General features: G+C 43.5%; 2 protein-coding genes across 5 annotated transcripts in view; both read right to left on the bottom strand.

The window, feature by feature from the left end:
- The window catches only part of FBXO25 (F-box protein 25), a 30,299-nt gene extending 25,535 nt beyond the window's left edge, over nucleotides 1-4,764 (bottom strand). Inside the window, exons 1-2 of one of the 4 annotated variants that reach the window (XM_083830416.1) lie at nucleotides 4,608-4,764; nucleotides 286-429 (exon numbers count right to left, since the gene is read on the bottom strand). In XM_083830416.1, coding sequence (XP_083686542.1) covers nucleotides 286-422 — 137 coding nt within the window. In that variant the 5' untranslated portion in view covers nucleotides 423-429; nucleotides 4,608-4,764. Of the gene's footprint in view, nucleotides 1-285; nucleotides 430-1,713; nucleotides 1,866-2,474; nucleotides 2,633-4,214; nucleotides 4,366-4,607 lie in introns of those variants that run through there. The other 3 variants (XM_083830417.1, XM_083830419.1, XM_083830418.1) reach the window with 3 other exon arrangements.
- Nucleotides 4,765-11,327: 6,563 nt separating this feature from the next.
- On the bottom strand, nucleotides 11,328-17,733 carry LOC310897450 (uncharacterized protein). The gene is made up of 7 exons (XM_083831105.1): nucleotides 17,496-17,733; nucleotides 17,323-17,380; nucleotides 15,378-16,223; nucleotides 14,632-14,795; nucleotides 13,643-13,774; nucleotides 12,928-13,035; nucleotides 11,328-12,436 (listed from the first exon to the last, which is right to left on the bottom strand). Exons 3-7 carry the CDS (start codon nucleotides 15,454-15,456, stop codon nucleotides 11,921-11,923), a joined length of 999 nt encoding a protein of 332 aa, XP_083687231.1. The 5' UTR covers nucleotides 15,457-16,223; nucleotides 17,323-17,380; nucleotides 17,496-17,733; the 3' UTR covers nucleotides 11,328-11,920.
- Nucleotides 17,734-19,251: the final 1,518 nt, after the last annotated feature.

The following is a 19,251-nucleotide window of genomic DNA, read 5'->3' as shown; positions in this document are numbered from 1 at the left end:
TCACTAACATTAAAAATAACACACAGCATAGGAAGGGATCTGACTGCCTAAAGTTGTCACTGTTTCACGAGTTGCCTAAAGACAGACAGTCTCCACAGGGGTCTCTGCCTAAATAAACAAAGCACATGGTTGCATCTGTGAGTTTCTCTCATGCATGCTTCTCTCTTGCACGCAGAGATCACCAACCCCACTCGGTCTGAATGGAAGTGAAGTCAATCTTTGCCTTCCCACCTGCTATGAAATCAGTAATAAATGTAGTTCTGCATGAGTTATTGAAGAACTTACACAGTGTGACTGATGTCATTAAGCTGATTGTTCTTGTTCTCAAGTGCAGGGCTGAAGGGTTCAAATCGTTTCCATCCATCTTCTGTTTTAACCCATCTCCATCCAGGGGATCTCCAGTCTTGGCCCAAAAAAGGCATGGTTTCTCTGTAAGCAGCAAGAAGATTGTGCAGGATTTAACTGTTAACTATGAAACTTATTATTTCAGTTCTTTAACCTTAAAAAAACTGTAATGAGGAAAAGGAAGAAAGTTTCCTATAGAGTATCCTCTTAAGAGGCTCAATGGTTTCCCAAGTACATTTTTGATTCTCTAACCTCTGAAAATTCCTGCTGAAATGTCCTTTCCTATTTGTTAGATCAAGGTAGGTTTCACAGTTCTTTCAAGAAAAAGATGCAGAAGAATCACTGTAGTCCAGGAAAGGGATGATACCAAACCAAGTGAGACTGACCACTGCAGAGCAGATTAGCACTTACAGAATGTAAACAGATTACCAGTTTGAGACCCAACTAACAGATTGTTTTTCAAACCTGGTAAGCCCAAATCAGTGTTACTCTTCTTATTTTTCTATAAGCCTTCCAAACACTGAGATAGTGTAGCACTGTAAACAGTTACGTTTCAGTAAAGGAATTTGGATCTTCCCCAAACACTTCTTCTGTTGTTTTTGAGGATCACCTCTCTAGCTAGGCTATTAGATACCCCCCACAAATGGAGACTGCAACATAACATCAGTAGTTCACTACTGAAATTCCTACCAACAGCACGCAGGACAGCACAGGTATATCATTCTACAGTGCTCTGTCACCCTTTTTCACCAGGGAAAATCACTTTTAATATATGAATACTAAGAATTTGGAGAGAGCAATTCCCTATGCTTTAAAGAATCCAAGCTTGCCAGCTTTTGCCCTCTTCTTCCCATTCATCATGTATACATTCTGCTTTGTTTTAACCAGAGATTTCACGTGCAGACTGCACAGGGAGAAAAGCATTAACGTATTTGAAACATACATTAATGCAACACCAACAGCTTCATTCAAAGCAACTGTTTTCTAAACATTCCTTCAAGGTGAAAAATATTAGGCCAGACCAGTGAAACATCACTGAATTTATTTACCCATTTGCACTCTTGACCAGCATCTGTCCAACATATTAGCACTGGGCAAGACACTGAAGGCTAAAAAGCCTGAAGAGATATAAGCCAAGAGCATCATTTTTATTTAAAGAAAAATGAGACTGAAACATCCCACAACATACCACACAAAACAAAGCTTGCTGTCTAGCCTTCAGCGCTGATGAAAGTCCCCTTGCTATTCACAACTCAGCCTTCCTCTGAATCTGACAGGAATCATTTCCAAAGTTTACCACATCCTTTCCTCCAACCACCACAAACTCTATTCATGCCTATCTGTTTTTCTAATCTTTTCACTGCTTACCAGGAGATACGCATCATAACAGACTTCTCACAGTTTTTTAGAATGCCTCATTTAGACCAAAATCAAGGCCTCTCGTCTTTTCAAGAATTTATGGTTGGTGCTCATGAGTGCATTTCAGAATAATATTTTCTTCTGATAAGATCAGCAGAGTTTACCTGAAATTTCAAAAAATAACTGGAAGAGACTAAGAAAACAGCAGAACATAAAACAATTTTGAATCATGTCTAAAGACACAGAGCTCATGAGCTACTTCTAGTCAGCAGTTTTGCTATGAAAATTAAGCACTATTATAGATGCACCTCATTACCCCAAAAGTTAAAAACTATAGAAAATTCAAATACATAGAGAACATTACAGGCTGAATGGGATTACTTAACAAAGTGTACATTTTAAGAATACTCAATATTATGAATCAATAAAGAATTGTTGGGAAAGGAAACACACACACTTAGACACAACTTGCATGACGGTGAACCATGCATTGTTACAGGTTAACAGGATAAGTTACAAAAATAAGGATAGATGTAAAGCTTCCTGAAAACACCAGGAGAAAGCCTGCAATATTTTGTTTGAGCGGCTGGCAGTAGCAGAAGCCCGAAGCCAATCACATTTTACAGGATAGCAATCTTAGTATGCTTTAGAAATCCTTTAACTTCAGAAATAAGGGGTTTCGAGCTATCAGGCCAGTGGTATAAGTACGATGTGTAACTTCCTCCTGTGGAGCTGCAGAGGCATTCAAAATAACACACTTCAATACTTACATGCTCTAAACCAGACGACTTTCCAGATCTTTAAAATGAAAACTGATGGCCTTCCATTGCAAGGCTTCGGCACAGAATGAGGTTTTTTTTTTTTTTATCACCCCTCTTGCAAATAGTGACATTAAGCACGTCAAAATAGTGGTATCAGCAAGTATACACAAAAAGACTACCGAGATCTGCTGCAGAAATCCTGGAAAACTGTACTTAGGACAAGTTTCATAAAGAGATACAAATAGCTTTTCTAAACATGTGGTATGTTCAGTACGTTATCTTTTTAAAAGACAACAAGGAAACACTACTAGAAAAATCACAGATTAAACTTTAACTTAAGAATTTGTGGGAGAAAACTACAGAAAGTCAGCAACTCTGGGAGACTGGTACATGTTGACCTAATTTTTTTTCCCCAAACAGGTATTCTTAGTCCAAGACATAGTTTCACTACTGCACAAACTCAGAGTGTATCCCATGAGTAGCAACTCCAGGAAGTGACTTGTACCCACGGCAGGGGCTTGGAACGAGTTGATCTTTACACTCCCTTCCAACCCAATCCATTCCATGATTACATGGAAAGTTGTTCCTCGGACCCAAACCTAACGTATACATACACAGCTAGAACCAGAAAATCCCATTGCTTCGCTTCCTATAGGACTGAAATGTACATTTGACCATTGCTGAGAAGTTCCCAAGTTTTAGATAGTGTGTCCTAAACATCTTTCCTACACATAGCCCTCAGAGAGCAGCTGATTACTGGGTATGTACAAAAATTCATGCTTTTGCTCTGCCTGCACTCAAGTTTTGCTTCCCAGTACAGCATTGCACTAACGCATGCATGTGGCTTCTCAGAACAGAGCTTGCTTTCAAGAGCTTACATACCCCATGGAGCACACCTTCAGTAATAAGTAATTTAATATCAGTTTGTTAAAACTATCATTACAGCAAAAGAAGAGTCCCTAAACTTAGATTTTGAGGAAAATGCAGTGGCACAGGGTTCGTTAACACTCAAAACGACTTCTGTCCTTGCTGTTGAGCAACCTGTTCCTTTTCCCCAAAAAATTACTGTGGAGAAATCAATCTGATGCTGCGTAAAAGAGAAGGAAGCTTCACTGAGTGGAATTTGGTCTTACTGAGCTGGACACAGTTTAGCAATTGGACCCAATAGATCAGGTTGGCATTTGGTCTTGATTCCAAAGATCTTTTCCCACCTACACAATTTTATGGTCATTACCTAACAACCGGGCTTTAATAAAATACACCACCTGCGTTTAACTTGCTCCTAAAACCAAAAAAGGACGAGAACACTTTGCATCATACATATTTTCCTAAGGAGCACGGAAGAAAGGACTATGGAGATAAGAGCCACCAGAAAGAAGCACGGAAGGGACAGCACAGAAACCTGTCTATGCCAGGCTTAGTGCAGCTTGGGATTACAGTGACTGCTCCAGCCACTCACCCACCTGTAAGGGAGCTCTGTTTTCCATGAGGTAGGCAGCTCACCACAAAAGCAAACACTACTACAAAGACACTCAGAACTGCAGCAAGACATGCCAATAACCTGTGACTGTACAGGAGAAGTTGTCTTCTGTATATGCATCCTTGTTCTTAGCAACATACAATTATGACCCAAACCATTCCTGACACTCAGTAGCAAGACTGTCACCAACATGATGAGAACAGCAAAGGCTCTCTTCCTTTCCCAGCCTCCCCACAGCACAGCCACCCCTTCCCTGACGGCCTCAGTACCTGCCCAGCAGCCCAAGCTCCCGCAGAAGCTGCTCCTGGAGGCTGTGACCGGTTCTCCTGGGAGCCAGCCCTATCAGCCCTCTGACTCACAGGTCAAATGGCCGGTTAGTCTCCATCCCAAGGTGTTTTTTCACTGCTTTCCCCCACACCCAACGCCCACCTCAGCCCACGCCACGCCAACCCACGGCTCGGCCCCTCAGCTCCCCCCTCACCCCCCGCCCCACCTGCCGCTCCCCCACACACCGCCCCCAGGCCGCATTCCCCAGCGGCTGGAAACGCTCCTTCCCTTCGGAAGAACCCCCAAAAGCCCCCCGACGCCCCCAAAAAGCCCCCCAAAAAAAACAAAAAAGCACAAAAGGCCCCAAAATCCCCCCCGGCCCGCCCGATCCCTACCTGACAGCGCCGCCGCTCCCCACAGGGCCCGGGCCGCGGGGCTATTGCCGGAAGTATGGCGGCACCGCCCCCCCGCCCCGCTGATTGGTCGCCGCCGCTTGTTGCTACCCGGCAGCGCCTTTTCCCATTGGTGGGGCGGGGTGCCACGTCAGCCGCCGCACGTCACGTGAAGGGAGGGGGGAGCGAGGCGCACGTGTCAATGTTTTGGTCGGAGGGGGGAGGAGGGAAGGGGGCGGGGCCGCGTAATGGCGGCCCAGCGGTAGCCTAACGGTCACCCAACGGCCGTGTAATGGCGGCCCAACGGTCGATCAACGGCCGGCTTACGGCGGTCCTATCAGGGGAGTTCCGTGCCCTCAGCACTCTGTGGAGCTGGGCAGAGACGCCTCCAACGCCGGGCTCCTTGTTAAAACAAGGACTGGGGGACACGGGGAGCAAGCTTTAGGTCATGAATTGGGGATTGTGTGAGCTTTTCCGCTCTCAGTTAGAAATCAGTAATTTTCCCCACTAAGAATGTGGAGTAAATATAGAATCATAAAGGTTGGGAAAGCCCTCCAAGATCATCTGGTCCAACCATCACCCTACCACCAATATCACCCACTAAGCCTTGTCCCTAAGCACCAGGTCCAACCTTTCCTTGAACACCCCCAGGGACGGTGACTCCACCACCTCCCTGAGCAACCCGTTCCAATGCCTGACTGCTCTTTCTGAGAAGAAAAGTCTCCTAATTTCCAACCTGAACTTCCCCTGGCGCAACTCGAGGCCATTCCCTCTTGTCCTATCACTGGTTATCTGCGAGAAGAGGCCGACCCCCAGCTCCCCACACCTTCCTTTCAGGCAGTTGCAGAGAGCACTAAGGTCTCCCCTGAGCCTCCTCTTCCCCAGACTAAACAACCCCAGTTCCCTCAGCTGCTCCTCATAGGACTTGTGTTCCAGGCCCTCCACTAGCTGTGTAGCCCTTCTCTGGACATGTTCCAGGGCCTCGATGTCCCCATAAAAAAAAATATATCAGAATTATGTTTTAATAAATTTCAATCATTTTGTGCTGTAGAACAAATTGTTAACCTGTAATTTTTTGAATGTTTAGGACTGACAATATTGCAATAGTGTGGTTGCTGCCACTTATCCCTATGTGGAAGCATCCCCTAATCCCCTTGCAGCTTTTTTGTGTACACTGGGATGTTTTATAAGGGCTTCCTTTCTGTCTTTGAGCTGGAAAAAGTTATATACTTTGTGAGACTAGTTTGATTTTAGTATGTCCTCAGGATGTCACTTTTACTAATTAAACTACTTTATGGAGAGAGGATTTGTCTCTCTTTATTCAAACTGGGTGTTTTGATATTCGTCTAAGTGGCTCCCTAGCTGGTTAAATGATTTGGCCATAATGTAATTCCTACATATCAGACAGCTAGTTTTTATACATACATATATATATATAATGAGACCATATATGTATGTATGTATGAACATACAGACGTACATGTATATACATCAGTAAGATACACCCACAGATCCCCATATCAGTGATGCTGCCTCTCCACCAGCAAAATGGGTGCTGTGCTGACAGAGTCACTGACAGATGACAGTGGTGAGAATGGGCAGTGACAGGTAGGGGCAAAGAGGACAAGAGAGGCAACCCCAGGGAACGCAGGACACCAGGCATACATAGCTCCCCACAGTCTCTTCTCACCTGTCTTCTCAAAAGCTGCCCGAAGGAAAGACGTCAAGTCCCAGAACTGTCATGGAAGTCATCGTTACCAGCAGCACAGACCTGGACCTTGTGTCAGCTAGGGTTTTTTTGACATTTTTTTTCAAGACCCTGTAATCTTGAGCCAAATACAGCCATGGCAAAGGCAGCAGCTTCTCACAGAAAAAGGCCATAGTCCACACTGGTCACATTGGTGAATACAGTCATTGAAAAGTTTCCCAATGTGAGGCAATACTAAGAGTTTTATGCTGGTCTCGAGCCTTTTGTGGGGTCATGCACTCATAACTGTCAGTCTTGCTAGTGCCCCTCTCTCATTTCCTCAACCTGTTACTTATTTCTGCTAGCCTAGGTTCTTGCTGAGATCACTGGCGGCTGCTGGCAGCCCTCAGCCTAACACAGCAAGACAGTTGAGTCTACCTGCAGTCATCCTCTCCTTGACTGGCCCAAATGATTCTGTCATACATGCGTGTCTCAGCCACACTGCTCTGCCAGTAACATGGGACATTGCATGCCCAGCCCATAAAAGAACCCTTCTTGCTGTTTTGCATGTTGATCTAGAAAATTCCTTCTTACTGGGGCAAAAATCCTGTCTGTAGGTTCTTTCTCCATTTTCTCTCAAGGAGTTGTATGGAGTGCAGCCATAAAGTTAGTACGGTATAAAATGGTTACCTTGCGGCTTCGTTGGGGCTGCCTCCTAAGGGGAGGCAACCACTAAAGAAATTCCAGTGACGGGAAAATGGCAGAAGGATGCTTTGCTATACAGAAGCCTGGCACCTTCCAGTCCCATTTGACACAACTTCAACATGGAGAAGAGAAGGATTTAGATAAACGTCGGCCAAGCAGTGGATGCTGTTGCTGTGCAGAGCCTTTGAGGGCTAGAGGAATTTAGAAGCATGCAACAAGTAGCAGAAGAGTCGTTTGTAAGCCATAGCTGCCATCTGTAATTATTGTATTTCCCCTGCTGGCTTCAGCATGTTTATATTAATTACACATTAGAGGGAGCTGCAACAATGTAGATTTTTTTTTTTAATTTATTTTTAATTTAATGCAAAGTCACTTGTTATAACTTAAAGATTTTGTGTATGTATGGTTATCTTCCAAATGTATCAAAATCTTGGGCTAATTTGACAAGCAGATGTAGTGATTACTGCCTATAGTGTTGTACCATCCTCTCTATTGCAAGTGTAATTTTAGCTACTCCCTAAGAGAAGCCTTTTTTTGATATTTACTATGTATGCTTTCTGTCCATCTGCCTTTTTTATTCTTATTTTTCAATAAAGCTGACAATATTTCAAAGAAGCAAATTTAGATATATTTCATATAGAAAGGAATAGTTGTTAATCAGATTGCAGAGTACAAGCTCCTACCTATAAAAATGTCTGGTGTATTCAGGTTCAAGACTGAGAAATATATTATTTTTTAAAAAAATATGTGTAGTATATGTCTAAGTTAAAAATGTACAAAAGAAAATATGTTGTTCATTTTGGGGGAATTTCAAACAGAAAAATAATGTAATGAAACTTGGAAACTTTTAAGACAATTCTAACCAACAATGAGCAACTCGACTCTTGAATAATTTAATAATGTTTGATACTGTTCTGCTTCAGACAATCTTCATAAAATTCTGTGTGAATTTTTCTTTTCTAGTGCCACAGACCTCATCTGGACCTTCTCTATTATGTTTTATTTAATGCTAAAGCAGTTTGAACCTTTTGTACTGGAAATTGAACAAACTGGTCTGCAGCGTGACTGTAATTGCTTTTGATTATTTTAGAGGGAGATAAAATGAGAATTACGTTAAACTCGGAGGGTCTCTATTTTTGCAGCTTGGATGGTTACCCTGGTGTTGGTAGCAGGTCCGTGTGAGTAGTACAGATGAGGGCCTCTAGATCATTGTCACATTAACATGAAATTAGGGACCTAAATAAAATGGCAAAGTCTGTCTCTCCCATTTCTTTCTTATTAAAATTACATAAATTATTATTTCTATCTAATATGCCACAGCAAAGGTGAGTTCTCTAAATGAGATTGTACTGATAGACGAGCAAAGTATTTTAAGTTATTTTGCTTGTAAGAGCTGACCCACCTGATTAAAAGCAAAATAAATGGTGTTATCTAGGGTAGTCTAGGATAACCTCATGGAGAAGGTGAAACATTTTTTCATCTGCATTAATGTTTCTTGAATCATGAATCACGTGGTTTGGAAATATATGTCATGTTTAATGGATTCAGATTTTTTTCTGAGAAATCGTCTCAGAATGAGGGTTGCTGTAGATGCAAATGGCTTTTTCTGCCTCTGGGAGAATCATTTTCATTTTGCTGAGTGATCTCTATGCTTATTTTAAAGAACAGAATAGTTATGCCAAAGAACACTGCAGACTGATTCAGTTACTTAGCAACATTTAATGCTAACAAGAGGAAAGTGATGCAGATACAATGAAAGGATTAGACAGCAGAAGAGAGCTTATGATGATAATGAAGACATAAATCATACTCTTTCATAGGTGAACCAAAACTGGAAAAGAACACATAATCCAAGCAGTTACAATTTTTCCAATGAGTCAGTTGCTTATAATTTCATTTTACAGGAAAGCTTCCAACTAGTAAAAAAACAGCAAAGCTTGGACAAAGGCCTCCTTGTTCTGACTATTATTTAATGTGTGGTTTCCACTGTATTATACGGTTCTTCAGAACTCTCTTTTGTGGCTGGCATAATTTTTTTTTTTCCTAAATATTTATCATCAGTACTGCCAAAAGCAAGAGGTAGTGTTGCTGTTCTTCCCTCCTTACATTTATTACTCTCCCAAATTATGAGAAAATAACATTTAGGTCTATTAGGGGAAGCCTAGATGCATAAGAGCATCCCCCTTCCTGGAAGCTTGTCTGCTGGGGCTCAGGACCAGCTCAGCGGTGACACATCCTGGGGCAGCCCCCTTCCCTCTGGGGACAGCAGTGAGAGGTTCAGGGCTGGGAGCAGCCCGGCCTGGCCATTTAACCTGCTGAACCAGGACCAGGCTGGCTTCCTGGCTTGGCCTTGGACCTGGTGACCTGGTGGAACCTGGCCACCACCTCTGAGCCTGCCCCATTTCCTCTGGCCTTGCTGGCCTCAGGATCTCTCTCAGTTCCCAGCTCCCCATGATGCAGGGAATTGAAATAAGAATCATCTCATGTGAGCTTGGTGAAAAAATTAATTCATATTTATGGAATTTTTCAGCAGGTTAGTAACGATTACATTCAAAGGTTAACTATTTTTTAGCAGAAATTCACCAATCAGTGGTGGATGTCAAATGTTAATATGAAAGGTGTTTTATTATGTAGTAACCTATAGTTGATTGTGAAAACATTTTGATTGTAAGAAACAGTATGTAGTATAGGGCAAAGAGTTTTGAAAACTAGCAGTTATTTTTGGAAAAAAAGTTAACAGTTTACTGGCAAATAACACTGAGGGAGAAATAAAAGTTCCAGTGTTGTGATGAAGAACATGATTTTAGCTAAAGTCCAGAGAAACAATCTAAAAAACAGCATGTACCATATCTTGAGACAAAACTTTGATTGAAAGCACTGGGACACCACCGGAAATTACACAGTTTGATCAATGACTGTTTGGATCAAAACTGAGTTTTAGAGGAGAAATTTTCATTTTTCAGAAAATATGAGCTTTGCTTATATAAGCGAGATAACTAAGAGAGGAAATAAATCAGTTTAGGAAGTTGCTGTGTGGGGTAGAATTTTTGTGGTAGTTCAAGCTCTAGAAATTAGTAAGAAATGACTTATAAAAGCGAGATTCATTGCTTTTGTGCTAATGAATGAAGGACAGTGAGAGATTTTCTAACCTTCTACATGAAGCCTTTATTCAGAAAACAACAACAAAACCCCATACAAACAAAAAAAAGCCCACACAAGTTTTAGGAGGAGACTTGAATTGGTAATTGAATTTGAGTGGCTGACATGCCAGAAAGCTGTGCTGCCATTCAGCGAGACCTGGACCGGCTGGAGAGATGGGCAGGAAGAAACCAAATGAGGTTTAATAAGAGCAAGTGTAGAGTCCTGCACCTGGGAAGGAACAACCACATGTATCAGTACAGCTGGGGGGCGACCTGCTGGAGAGGAGCTCTGAGGAGAGGGACCTGGGTGTCCTGGTGGATGACAGGTTGACCATGAGCCAGCAGTGTGCCCTGGTGGCCAAGAAGGCTAATGGGATCCTGGTGTGCATTGAAAGGAGCATGGCCAGCAGGTCAAGGGAGGTGATCCTCCCCCTCTACTCTGCCCTGGTCAGGCCTCACCTGGAGTACTGTGTCCAGTTCTGGGCTCCCCGGTACAAAAAAGACAGGGATCTCCTGGAAAGAGTCTAGCGGAGGGCCACAAAGATGATACGGGGCCTGGAGCATCTTCCCTATGAGGAAAGGCTGAGGGACATGGGTCTGTTCAGCCTGGAGAAAAGAAGACTGAGAGGGGATCTTATCAATGTTTATAAATACCTAAAGTGTGGGACACAAAGCGATATGGACAACCTCTTTTCAGTGGTCTGTGGGGACAGGACAAGGGGCAATGACCACAAAATGGATCACAGGAAGTTCCACACCAACGTACGAAAGAACTTCTTCATGGTGAGGGTGATGGAGCACTGGAACAGGCTGCCTGGGGAGGTTGTGGAGTTTCCTTTTCTGGAGATATTCAAGGCCTGCCTGGACGCCTACCTGTGCAGCCTGCTCTAAGGAACCTGCTTTGGCAGGGGGGTTGGACCCGAGGATCTCTGGAGGTCCCTTCCAACCAATACAATTCTGTGATTCTGTGATCCTTGTCGTCACAGGGCACCACCAGACTTGTGCAGCTGTGGCTCAGGGTCCCAGAGGCTCCTTAGCATCGTGCCGGTAGGGATGCTGTGGGAAAGGAAAAGGCCTATGCTCACGCACACCCTTCACTCACGCATGCTCACATACCATTTGTGCTCGCTCTCTTGCTGTCCTGTGCACCCAGTCTTTCTAGGAGTTAGTCATTCTCTAGAGCTTGGAGATGGACTCTTGTTGGGGCAGGGGCCAGGAGGTTGGAATGTTTGGTTCTTTCTAACATCTGCAAGCAGGGTTTCTGATGTTGAGGAGTAACAGGTAGTTTTCTACTGACTGGAAGCAACTTGTGCAAGGGTTTATGGACCTTACGATTGGACTCATTGTTCTACAGTGCTCCCCTTTCCCCCTGGTCTCAACTACATATCCGTTTAGTCTGTGTGTTGCTCTGGTGGTGACAGTGTTTAATGGCACCTTTCTGATAGCAGAAGAATCCACCTTTTGGGATGAAAAGCAGGTCTCAAATGTAAGCTGATTTTCTGAGGAGCATAGTATTGCAGTGCCTAGTGAATTCAAAGTAAGATTAATCTTCCTGGGCAGCAGATTGTTGTTATCCTGACATAATGGTAGCCTGCATATAAGACCTGCAGATTGGTACTTTGGAGATCCAGAGCTCTTCCCCTGATTGTGATTTTTAGTTTTTTCTTTTCAAACATGTCTTTGCCAAAGAAAGATGGCAGAAGACTGCTGAGACTCCTAGCAAGAGAGACAGGCAGAAAAAGTTCAGACAAGTCTATTAGTTTTAAGTCATTTCACCTTTTTATTTAAACTTGTTGTGCATTACTGCACAACACATAGACCGTGAAGCTGGCGTCTTTGTTCTCTATGTCGGATTTTGTGGTTTTGAACCCTTGCACATTCTCTGCCAAAAAAGCAGCTCTGTGAATTTCATTGATAGCCTTAATTCTGGAAGCCGCAGAATTGATTTTGCTTTTGGGCTGTCTCAGTGGCTCCCTCATCTGCGGCTCTGTAGGCTTAGGGAGCACCTCCTCTGAACAGATTTCACCTCTTTGACACTTTGGATTTTCTCCTTCAATGACATTTGGGACTGGCAGACCAGCAGCTCCTTGGTGATGTGGCCGTCTTACAGAATGTGCGTGGTTCTTGATGATCGCATTAATGGCTCTTATTTTGGAAGCAGCAGACAGCGTTGTGCTTTTGGGCTGGTGTAGTGTTTCCCTCATCTCTGCCAGTTGAATTGTCTGGTCCAGATAACCCACACCTTTTTGACCTTTGTCTTCACTTTTCCTCAAGTTGACAGTTTCTGTGCATCTGAGAAACTGGTGACAGAAAACATAGACTTTTAGAGACTGAAAACAAGGAAAGAAGAGGTTGCCTTCATCAGAGAAGGAAAGGAAAAGCACAAGTGTTTGAGTTCTATTTTTAATTGTGTTTGTCACATAGTAGAAGTGCTTGCTGAATTACAGGCTCTGCTAAATACTCCTTGCTCCCCAAGAGAAACCTGTGCACAAACCCTTCAATTTACTGCAGGATTTAGAGCAACACGTAAGAATTTTCCATATTTCTGTTGCTGTCTTTGAAACGTCACAGAGAAGTATGAATGGGAAGCCCCATTCATTACCACAGTCAAACAACACTCTATAGGACACCATCCTAAAACCATTGTTATGCACTGCCAAAGGAGGGTAGCTATCGGCAGAACATCAAGATCTTGCTGTACCAAGTAGTGCTGGAGTAAGAGGCAAAGCAAATAAGGATTGGCATCTCGGTATACCTGCCAAATGACATAATTATTAATTGATAAAGTTACCTCTTGAGTTTGAAAGGCTTCCACTGGGCCTTCTTTGGAGGCTGTTGCACTACACTCAGCTTCCCTGGTGCTGCTTGATACTGGGAGCTGAGTGGTACTTGAGGTCTCCTGAAGACAAATACAAAGAATCGCATAATTAACAGTAACCTGGATTTTTGTTTCTGCCTGTGAAGGGATATCACAAAACAATTCTACTTTAAGAGGTGTAGGCCCAAACAGTTCCTTTATGGCAGTGTACCGTGATGATTTAATGGGTTACAAGTGCCACAAGGATCCCATGTACCAAGAAGTTTGGTCAAAGTTAGGTGAGGCTCGAGGAGGGCAAGTCAGAGCGTGACGTACACGTGCAAGCTGTGTCTGTGTAACAGCTGAGAGAGCCACACAACATGAGGAGGTATAGAGTTTACACCCTAGCAAGTTGAAAAGAAAATGGGATGCAAATTTTTCCATGTCTACTCTGTTTAAGGAGGATCATAGAGGATCACAGTATCATAGAATCACTAAGGTTGGAAAACACCTCCAAGGTCATCTGGTCCAACCATCCCCCTACCACCAATGGCACCCACTAAACCATGTTCCTAAGCACCAAGTCCAACCTTTCCTTGAACACCCCCAGGGACGGTGAATCCCAAAACAAGGCAAATAATGGTATTTTTCCCTTGAGCTCTTTAGCAGGGCAGACCTAATTTGTTAGTATTAAAAATGCCATTGTTACCTCTGCAGATTTGTGCTGGTGCTCAGAGCGAGCAAAGGTGGTCCTTGCAGGGGTCATCTGCCCTTTCTCAAACTGTTTCCTCACTGCAGCCAGGCCACCAGGCAGAGTGCAGGATTTGATTTCCTCTGAAGTCTAGAGTGATCAAATAAGGCCAGGTGTTTTCCATTTGCAGTAAGAAGGTACTGTCCATTTTAACAAGAAAGGGCAAGGTGGTCTAGAGCGTAAATGAAGCAATTCATGTGTTCTCAATATGGTTTGGTTGGGTCAGGCTTCCTACAGTCCTTCCTTCTGGGGAGAGAGAGCTAATGGCTGCATTGTTGGCAGCGTTGGGAGGAGGGAATTGGAACCTTCTTGGCCCAAAGAACCACAGGAATCTGCTCCGAATACACCGGGGCAATTAGGAAATAAAGAAGCCGGTGGGCAGCAATTGCATGCACCTGGACTCAGAAGGTGAGTGTGGCTGGTGGCTGCTTCCCCTAGGTGGCTTCTGGGATACCTGAGCACCCACACCTGAACTGTTTTATAATGCGGTAATTTCAAATTCTTCAGTTTCAGCAGCAAGAGCTCTAAATTCACTGCTCTCCTGAATACGGTTTTATTATTTGGCGATAGAGAATAGTTGTTGTGATAAAGAAACTGCCTTGTTTTGACATCATGAGCAAATAGGGTAACCACGATGCTTATCTCTCTCCCGCTTATGGTCTTCATACATGAAGTTCAGGCAAAGGTGGACTAAAAGGAAGGGTACTTCCATGAATTAATGGGGATTGCCCAAAAGACCAAAGGCATATAGCAAGACAAATCTCATTTGGTAGAGACAGAGACTGATGGATGACTATGTTTGCTATGTAGGTTTCCTAATTTCAGACTGAAATTTTGATCCACTCTATGGTCCATCTGACAGCTTGCTTGTAGAAATGACAGTTATGATCTGTCCCTGTGCAAAGCAAAGGTAGAATTAAGAAGATAATGAGACATCGGTATCTTACATTGGCAAAGCAGTTGCTGCTCTCTGCCTTGGACACGGCAGCCTGGTAGAGAGCCATTTTTTCTTTCAAGAAGACATTCTCCTGAAAGTCCGTCAGCATGTTGCCAGTGTTGAGAGGGCTCTCTTCTGGAAGTCCTCCTGCAGCTTTGCAACCGCCTACTGCAACTACAAATAGACGTTATAGTTGAGGAGAGGGAGATGGGTGCATGTGTTTCAAATCTTGAAAGAAAAGCAGTAAGCAAAATGAACAGTATTGCCAACTTTTTAGCAACTGTGTCGTACTTCTACTTTACAACACATCAAGTACGGAGTGTTTGATTTGTGGAAGCCAGAAAGCCACAAATAAAAGTTAACAGGTTGTTACCAAAGAAACGCTTTGCCAAATCCAAACTATCTTCACCAAATGAGAAAATGAAGATACCACTTTTTGGTAATTGATGAATGCTGCCCGTATTTTTGATATCATATTTGTGATTTGGGTCATCTTCATCAAAAGTTATCTTCTCAAAACATAAAACATTTTGTTGTGTTTTGTTCAAAAAGTATTTAACAGGCATCAGACACTCCTTCGTAATACAAAAGACCAAATGGAGAAAGCTGGAAAGCTTGTTTTGCATTGATAAGAACACCACATTCTCTCCCTGGGCAGCCGGGGGCTGCCCTGATGTGAGTGTGGTTGCACCTTGTCACATCAGAGACAGTGCATTGAACTAAAGCAAGAAACCAGATCAAAGTGGTAAGGCTAACCTTCAGTGTTGATGTTCTGTCCTTTTCCTGAGGACATCTTCTCAAAGATTGCCCTCCCCCTTTTCACACTGGACTCCATCAGAGAAATGTCTGTATGGCTCAGAGGCTGACTAGTCAGTGCTGGTGGCAGTGAGCATCTCCCACTTTCTGCTTCCTGTTGGAAGACATAGAGGGGATGTGAGTTAGAAGCTACTGGTAGGAGCCAGGTAGTAGGCAGGCCAGTTTTCAGGGGGCAGAAAGGATGTGAAGAGGCAGCAGATTGGAAGGGGGTGCTGTTCTGGCAGTAGTGCTCTCCAGAATGCTCTAGGGTAAATTTCTGTGACACTGCAGGCTGTGAATTGTGAATTCGTGTGCTGCTTAGCTGATATTTCAGCGCACCATCACGCTTAGCAGTATCTTGCCCTTTCCATCTGCTGTGGTCTCCTTACAAAACAAGGTTATTTGGCATAGGTGCACATGCTTTCCTTGTGGTGAAAAAAGTGCTAGAATCACAAGTCCTCACTGAGAGAGTAGGAATCATTTTCAGCTGCATAACCTTCCTGTACTCACCTTCCTGCCACCCAGTGTCTCGTAGCGGCTCTGCAGCTCCTTGACGGTGATGGGGAAGGTCTCGACCTGACGAGGGCTGCCCAGGGGCTCCTCCTTGATCACGTCCGCCCTACCGCTGTCTACCAGGGCTTCCTCCACGGTGCTGCCACGGCTGTTTTTTTCTGGTGCCAGGGACCGTGGGGCTGGCAGGCGTTGGAAGGCCAGGCTGGGTGTCAGAGCACTGGAGGACTCCCATCTCTCCTTGAGGAGCTTCACAGAGCCCTTCCGTGGGGTCAAGTCGGGCAGCTCCATCGCGCCCTGCCAATGCAACGGGTACCTCATGACATAGCTTGTATTTCGGACTGATCTTCAGTCTGCGTTGTTGGGTTGTTACGACTTTTGTATTTGCTTGCTTTGTTTTGAGACAAATATTTAACCAGGATTTGAGTGGTCTGCAGTAGTTCATGGGGGAGGAAGAAGCACAGGAGAAGCTCTAAGTTTCTGCAGTCCAAGGGTACTCCTGAAGGAAATTTCATTGTGACATGTGCACTTGTCAGCAAAGAATTTGACTTTAGGCCTCAGCCTGACTTTAAGCCACTTTCCCCGCTTGCTCATGGTCGCTTAAATCACTACAGAATGCTGATGGCAATTCATTCTTAAGTCAAATATTGATGGAGACTGCACATCTGAAACTGTCAGTAATTTGAATTGTTTCCTGAGCTTCGTAGAGCCTTCTTAGCCTTTACAAAAATGCAGGAAGAAAATTGGGGAAATACGAAAACCCAAAGAGATTCGGAGTTGGGCTTCAATGGCCTTTAGCATTCCATACCATCTTTGCTGACTGTACTTCTTAACTTCTGCTGGCCACTTGTAAAGTTATCTTGCTTAAATGAAGGGGACAGCAAAGTATGTACATTATGAGAGAAGGACCAACTTGTTGCCCATGGGGGCTGTAACTCATTCAAGCCGATGCATCTTCCAAACTGCTGCAGTCCAGACCCCAGGACCCAGAGGAAGGCAAAATCTAAGGGCTTGGCTGCTTTTTTTTTTTTTTTTTTTTTTTTCCTATGACCATGCTGGGAAGGGAGGCAGAGGGATATGACAGATAGGACCAGAAGCTGCTTCAATTCTTCCCTCTGTCTGGTGACTAATATTCACTGGCCACGTTACTAGAGGATCTCTTCCCCACTAAAGACTCCCTGACAGTGCACATGAGAGCTAGCTGCACGCTTCTGACACCGTCACTTGAAGAGCTTGCAATTGCTTCTGCAGATAAACAGAGCCTTGTGTATCTGCAGCAGTTCATTTTTTTTCTATTGCCCCCTCCCACCCATTTATCACATGAACAGTATCAGGCTTTGCACTATGTCCAAAAAAAAATGCATGAACTCTTGTATTCATAAGGAGCGAATCTCACCGCTTGGCTCTTCACAGTTGAATTTTCCTCTTGTGACACCGCTGCACACATTGCGTGCCTGTTTAAAGGAAGGCAAATTTAAACATTCTCTTATTCACTGGTCTCATTTGACTAACGAACATGAAGCTTGATTGACAGTTCACAGTACGCATTGGAGAAAAGCCTCATCCTACCTCGTCCGTCACAATCTCACTTCCAAGAAGTGATGACCGCAGGAAGAGGCGCCGCCTTTTAACCTGCCTGTCTGCATTATGAGCACACAGTCAGTCCACAGTGTCCAGGTTACCGTCTCCACCTGTGAGCATATGGAAACCAAGGCAACCAAGCTGGCATCCCGGCTTTGCTTACCCCAAAAGACCGGCCAGAGACTCCCCAGGGCAGAATCTGTTGTTGGTGCACAACCTCTCCCAGAAAGAACTTGGTGTCCAATTTAACACACACCCTTCACTCGTGCACGCTCACATACCATTTGTGTTCGCCCTCTTGCTGTCCTGTGCACCCAGTCTCTCTAGGAGCTAGTCCTTCTCTAGAGCTTGGAGATGGACTCTTGTTGGGGCAGGGGCCAGGAGGTTGGAATGTTTGGTTCTTTCTAACATCTGCAAGCAGAGTTTCTGATGTCTCAGAAGAGTTTCCGATGAGATTGGCTATCTCTGTAGCAGCAAAACTGCGCATGGAATGTAGCTGTCCCACTCAGGGGAGGAGCAGAGTTCAGTCATAATTTGCAGAAGCAAACCATACCCTCTCTGCTGGCTTCAAGCCTAGGGAATAGTATCCAGTCCATTTTATTTACTAATGTCAGCATGGCTGATAAAACACATCTGTATTCAAACAACAATTTTGCAGTGAATGTTATTGCTACTGTTCTGGTCTTTTGTATTGCATCACTTTTACTCAAAAGAATAATTCAGAGTTGCTTCTTTCTTCCTGTTTTGGAAACTTTTGTTACCTTGAAACCCTAAAGTTGTTCTAGGTCATATATGTTCTTAATTATGCTGATTTTCTGGTGCATTTTAGGGAACACTACCTTGTCTTATTTTTTTTTTTTAATATACCTTTTTTTCTGTGTTCATTTGTTTTAATATTGTTCTGTCTAAATCTTTTACTTCTTATTTGGTTTTGCTTGGTTATTTACCCCTGGTTTGGTATGTTCTGAATTTGGGTCTGGTTTGGTTTGTCCAGCTAGACAGTTTCTTCTCTCTCTTCCAAGATATCTAGATTAATTCTCCCCCCAAAATGATTATTATTCATTTACTTTTTTTTTCTGTTTTCTTTGCTTATCTTTTCCTTATTTTTCCTTTTCTTTTTCCTTCTGTTTTTTTTTTTTTTTTTTTCAGATTCATTTAGTACTTCTGAGAACTGCCATTTACCAAAAAAAAAGTTCTGCTTTTCCAAATACTGTTCTAATTTTCTGAAGAATATATACAACCAACTAGAAGCAGTTCAAACACACGAAATTGATTTCATTTTCAGATACTTATGGACTTTCCTGCATTGTGTTTCAGCTGCCATAAAGAAGGACTGAAGTCATAGAAAAATGATGGTGATACTTTTGTGAAGCAGGGGAATATTAGGAATAGCAGTTAAGTCACTAGCTGCTTATGTACAAACTCTGAATTATCCTAAAATAGAAAAAAAAAAGTTATTGTTTATCATGAAGTCATGAAAGTCTCTCTCCTCTGTCAATGCAGAATCTTAGAATTTGTAGCAAGGAAACTTGGAAATACTCAGGCAAAGTTAGCACAGAAATTACAAATCCATGGACCCCAATGGGATGCACCCACATGTGCTGAGGGTGCTGGCAGATGTGATTGCTGAAACATTCTCTATCATCTTTGAAAGGTCTTGGAGAATGCAAGAGGTCCCAGATGCCTGGAGGATAGCCAGCATGACACCAGTCTTCAAAAAGGGCAAGGAGAATTCAGGCAACTA

The sequence above is a fragment of the Anser anser genome, assembly GCF_964211835.1.
Source record: "Anser anser genome assembly, chromosome: 3".
Taxonomy (NCBI): Eukaryota; Metazoa; Chordata; class Aves; order Anseriformes; family Anatidae; genus Anser; species Anser anser.
Note: the sequence above shows the minus strand (reverse complement) of the source record. Positions and strands in the feature narration are given on the sequence as shown.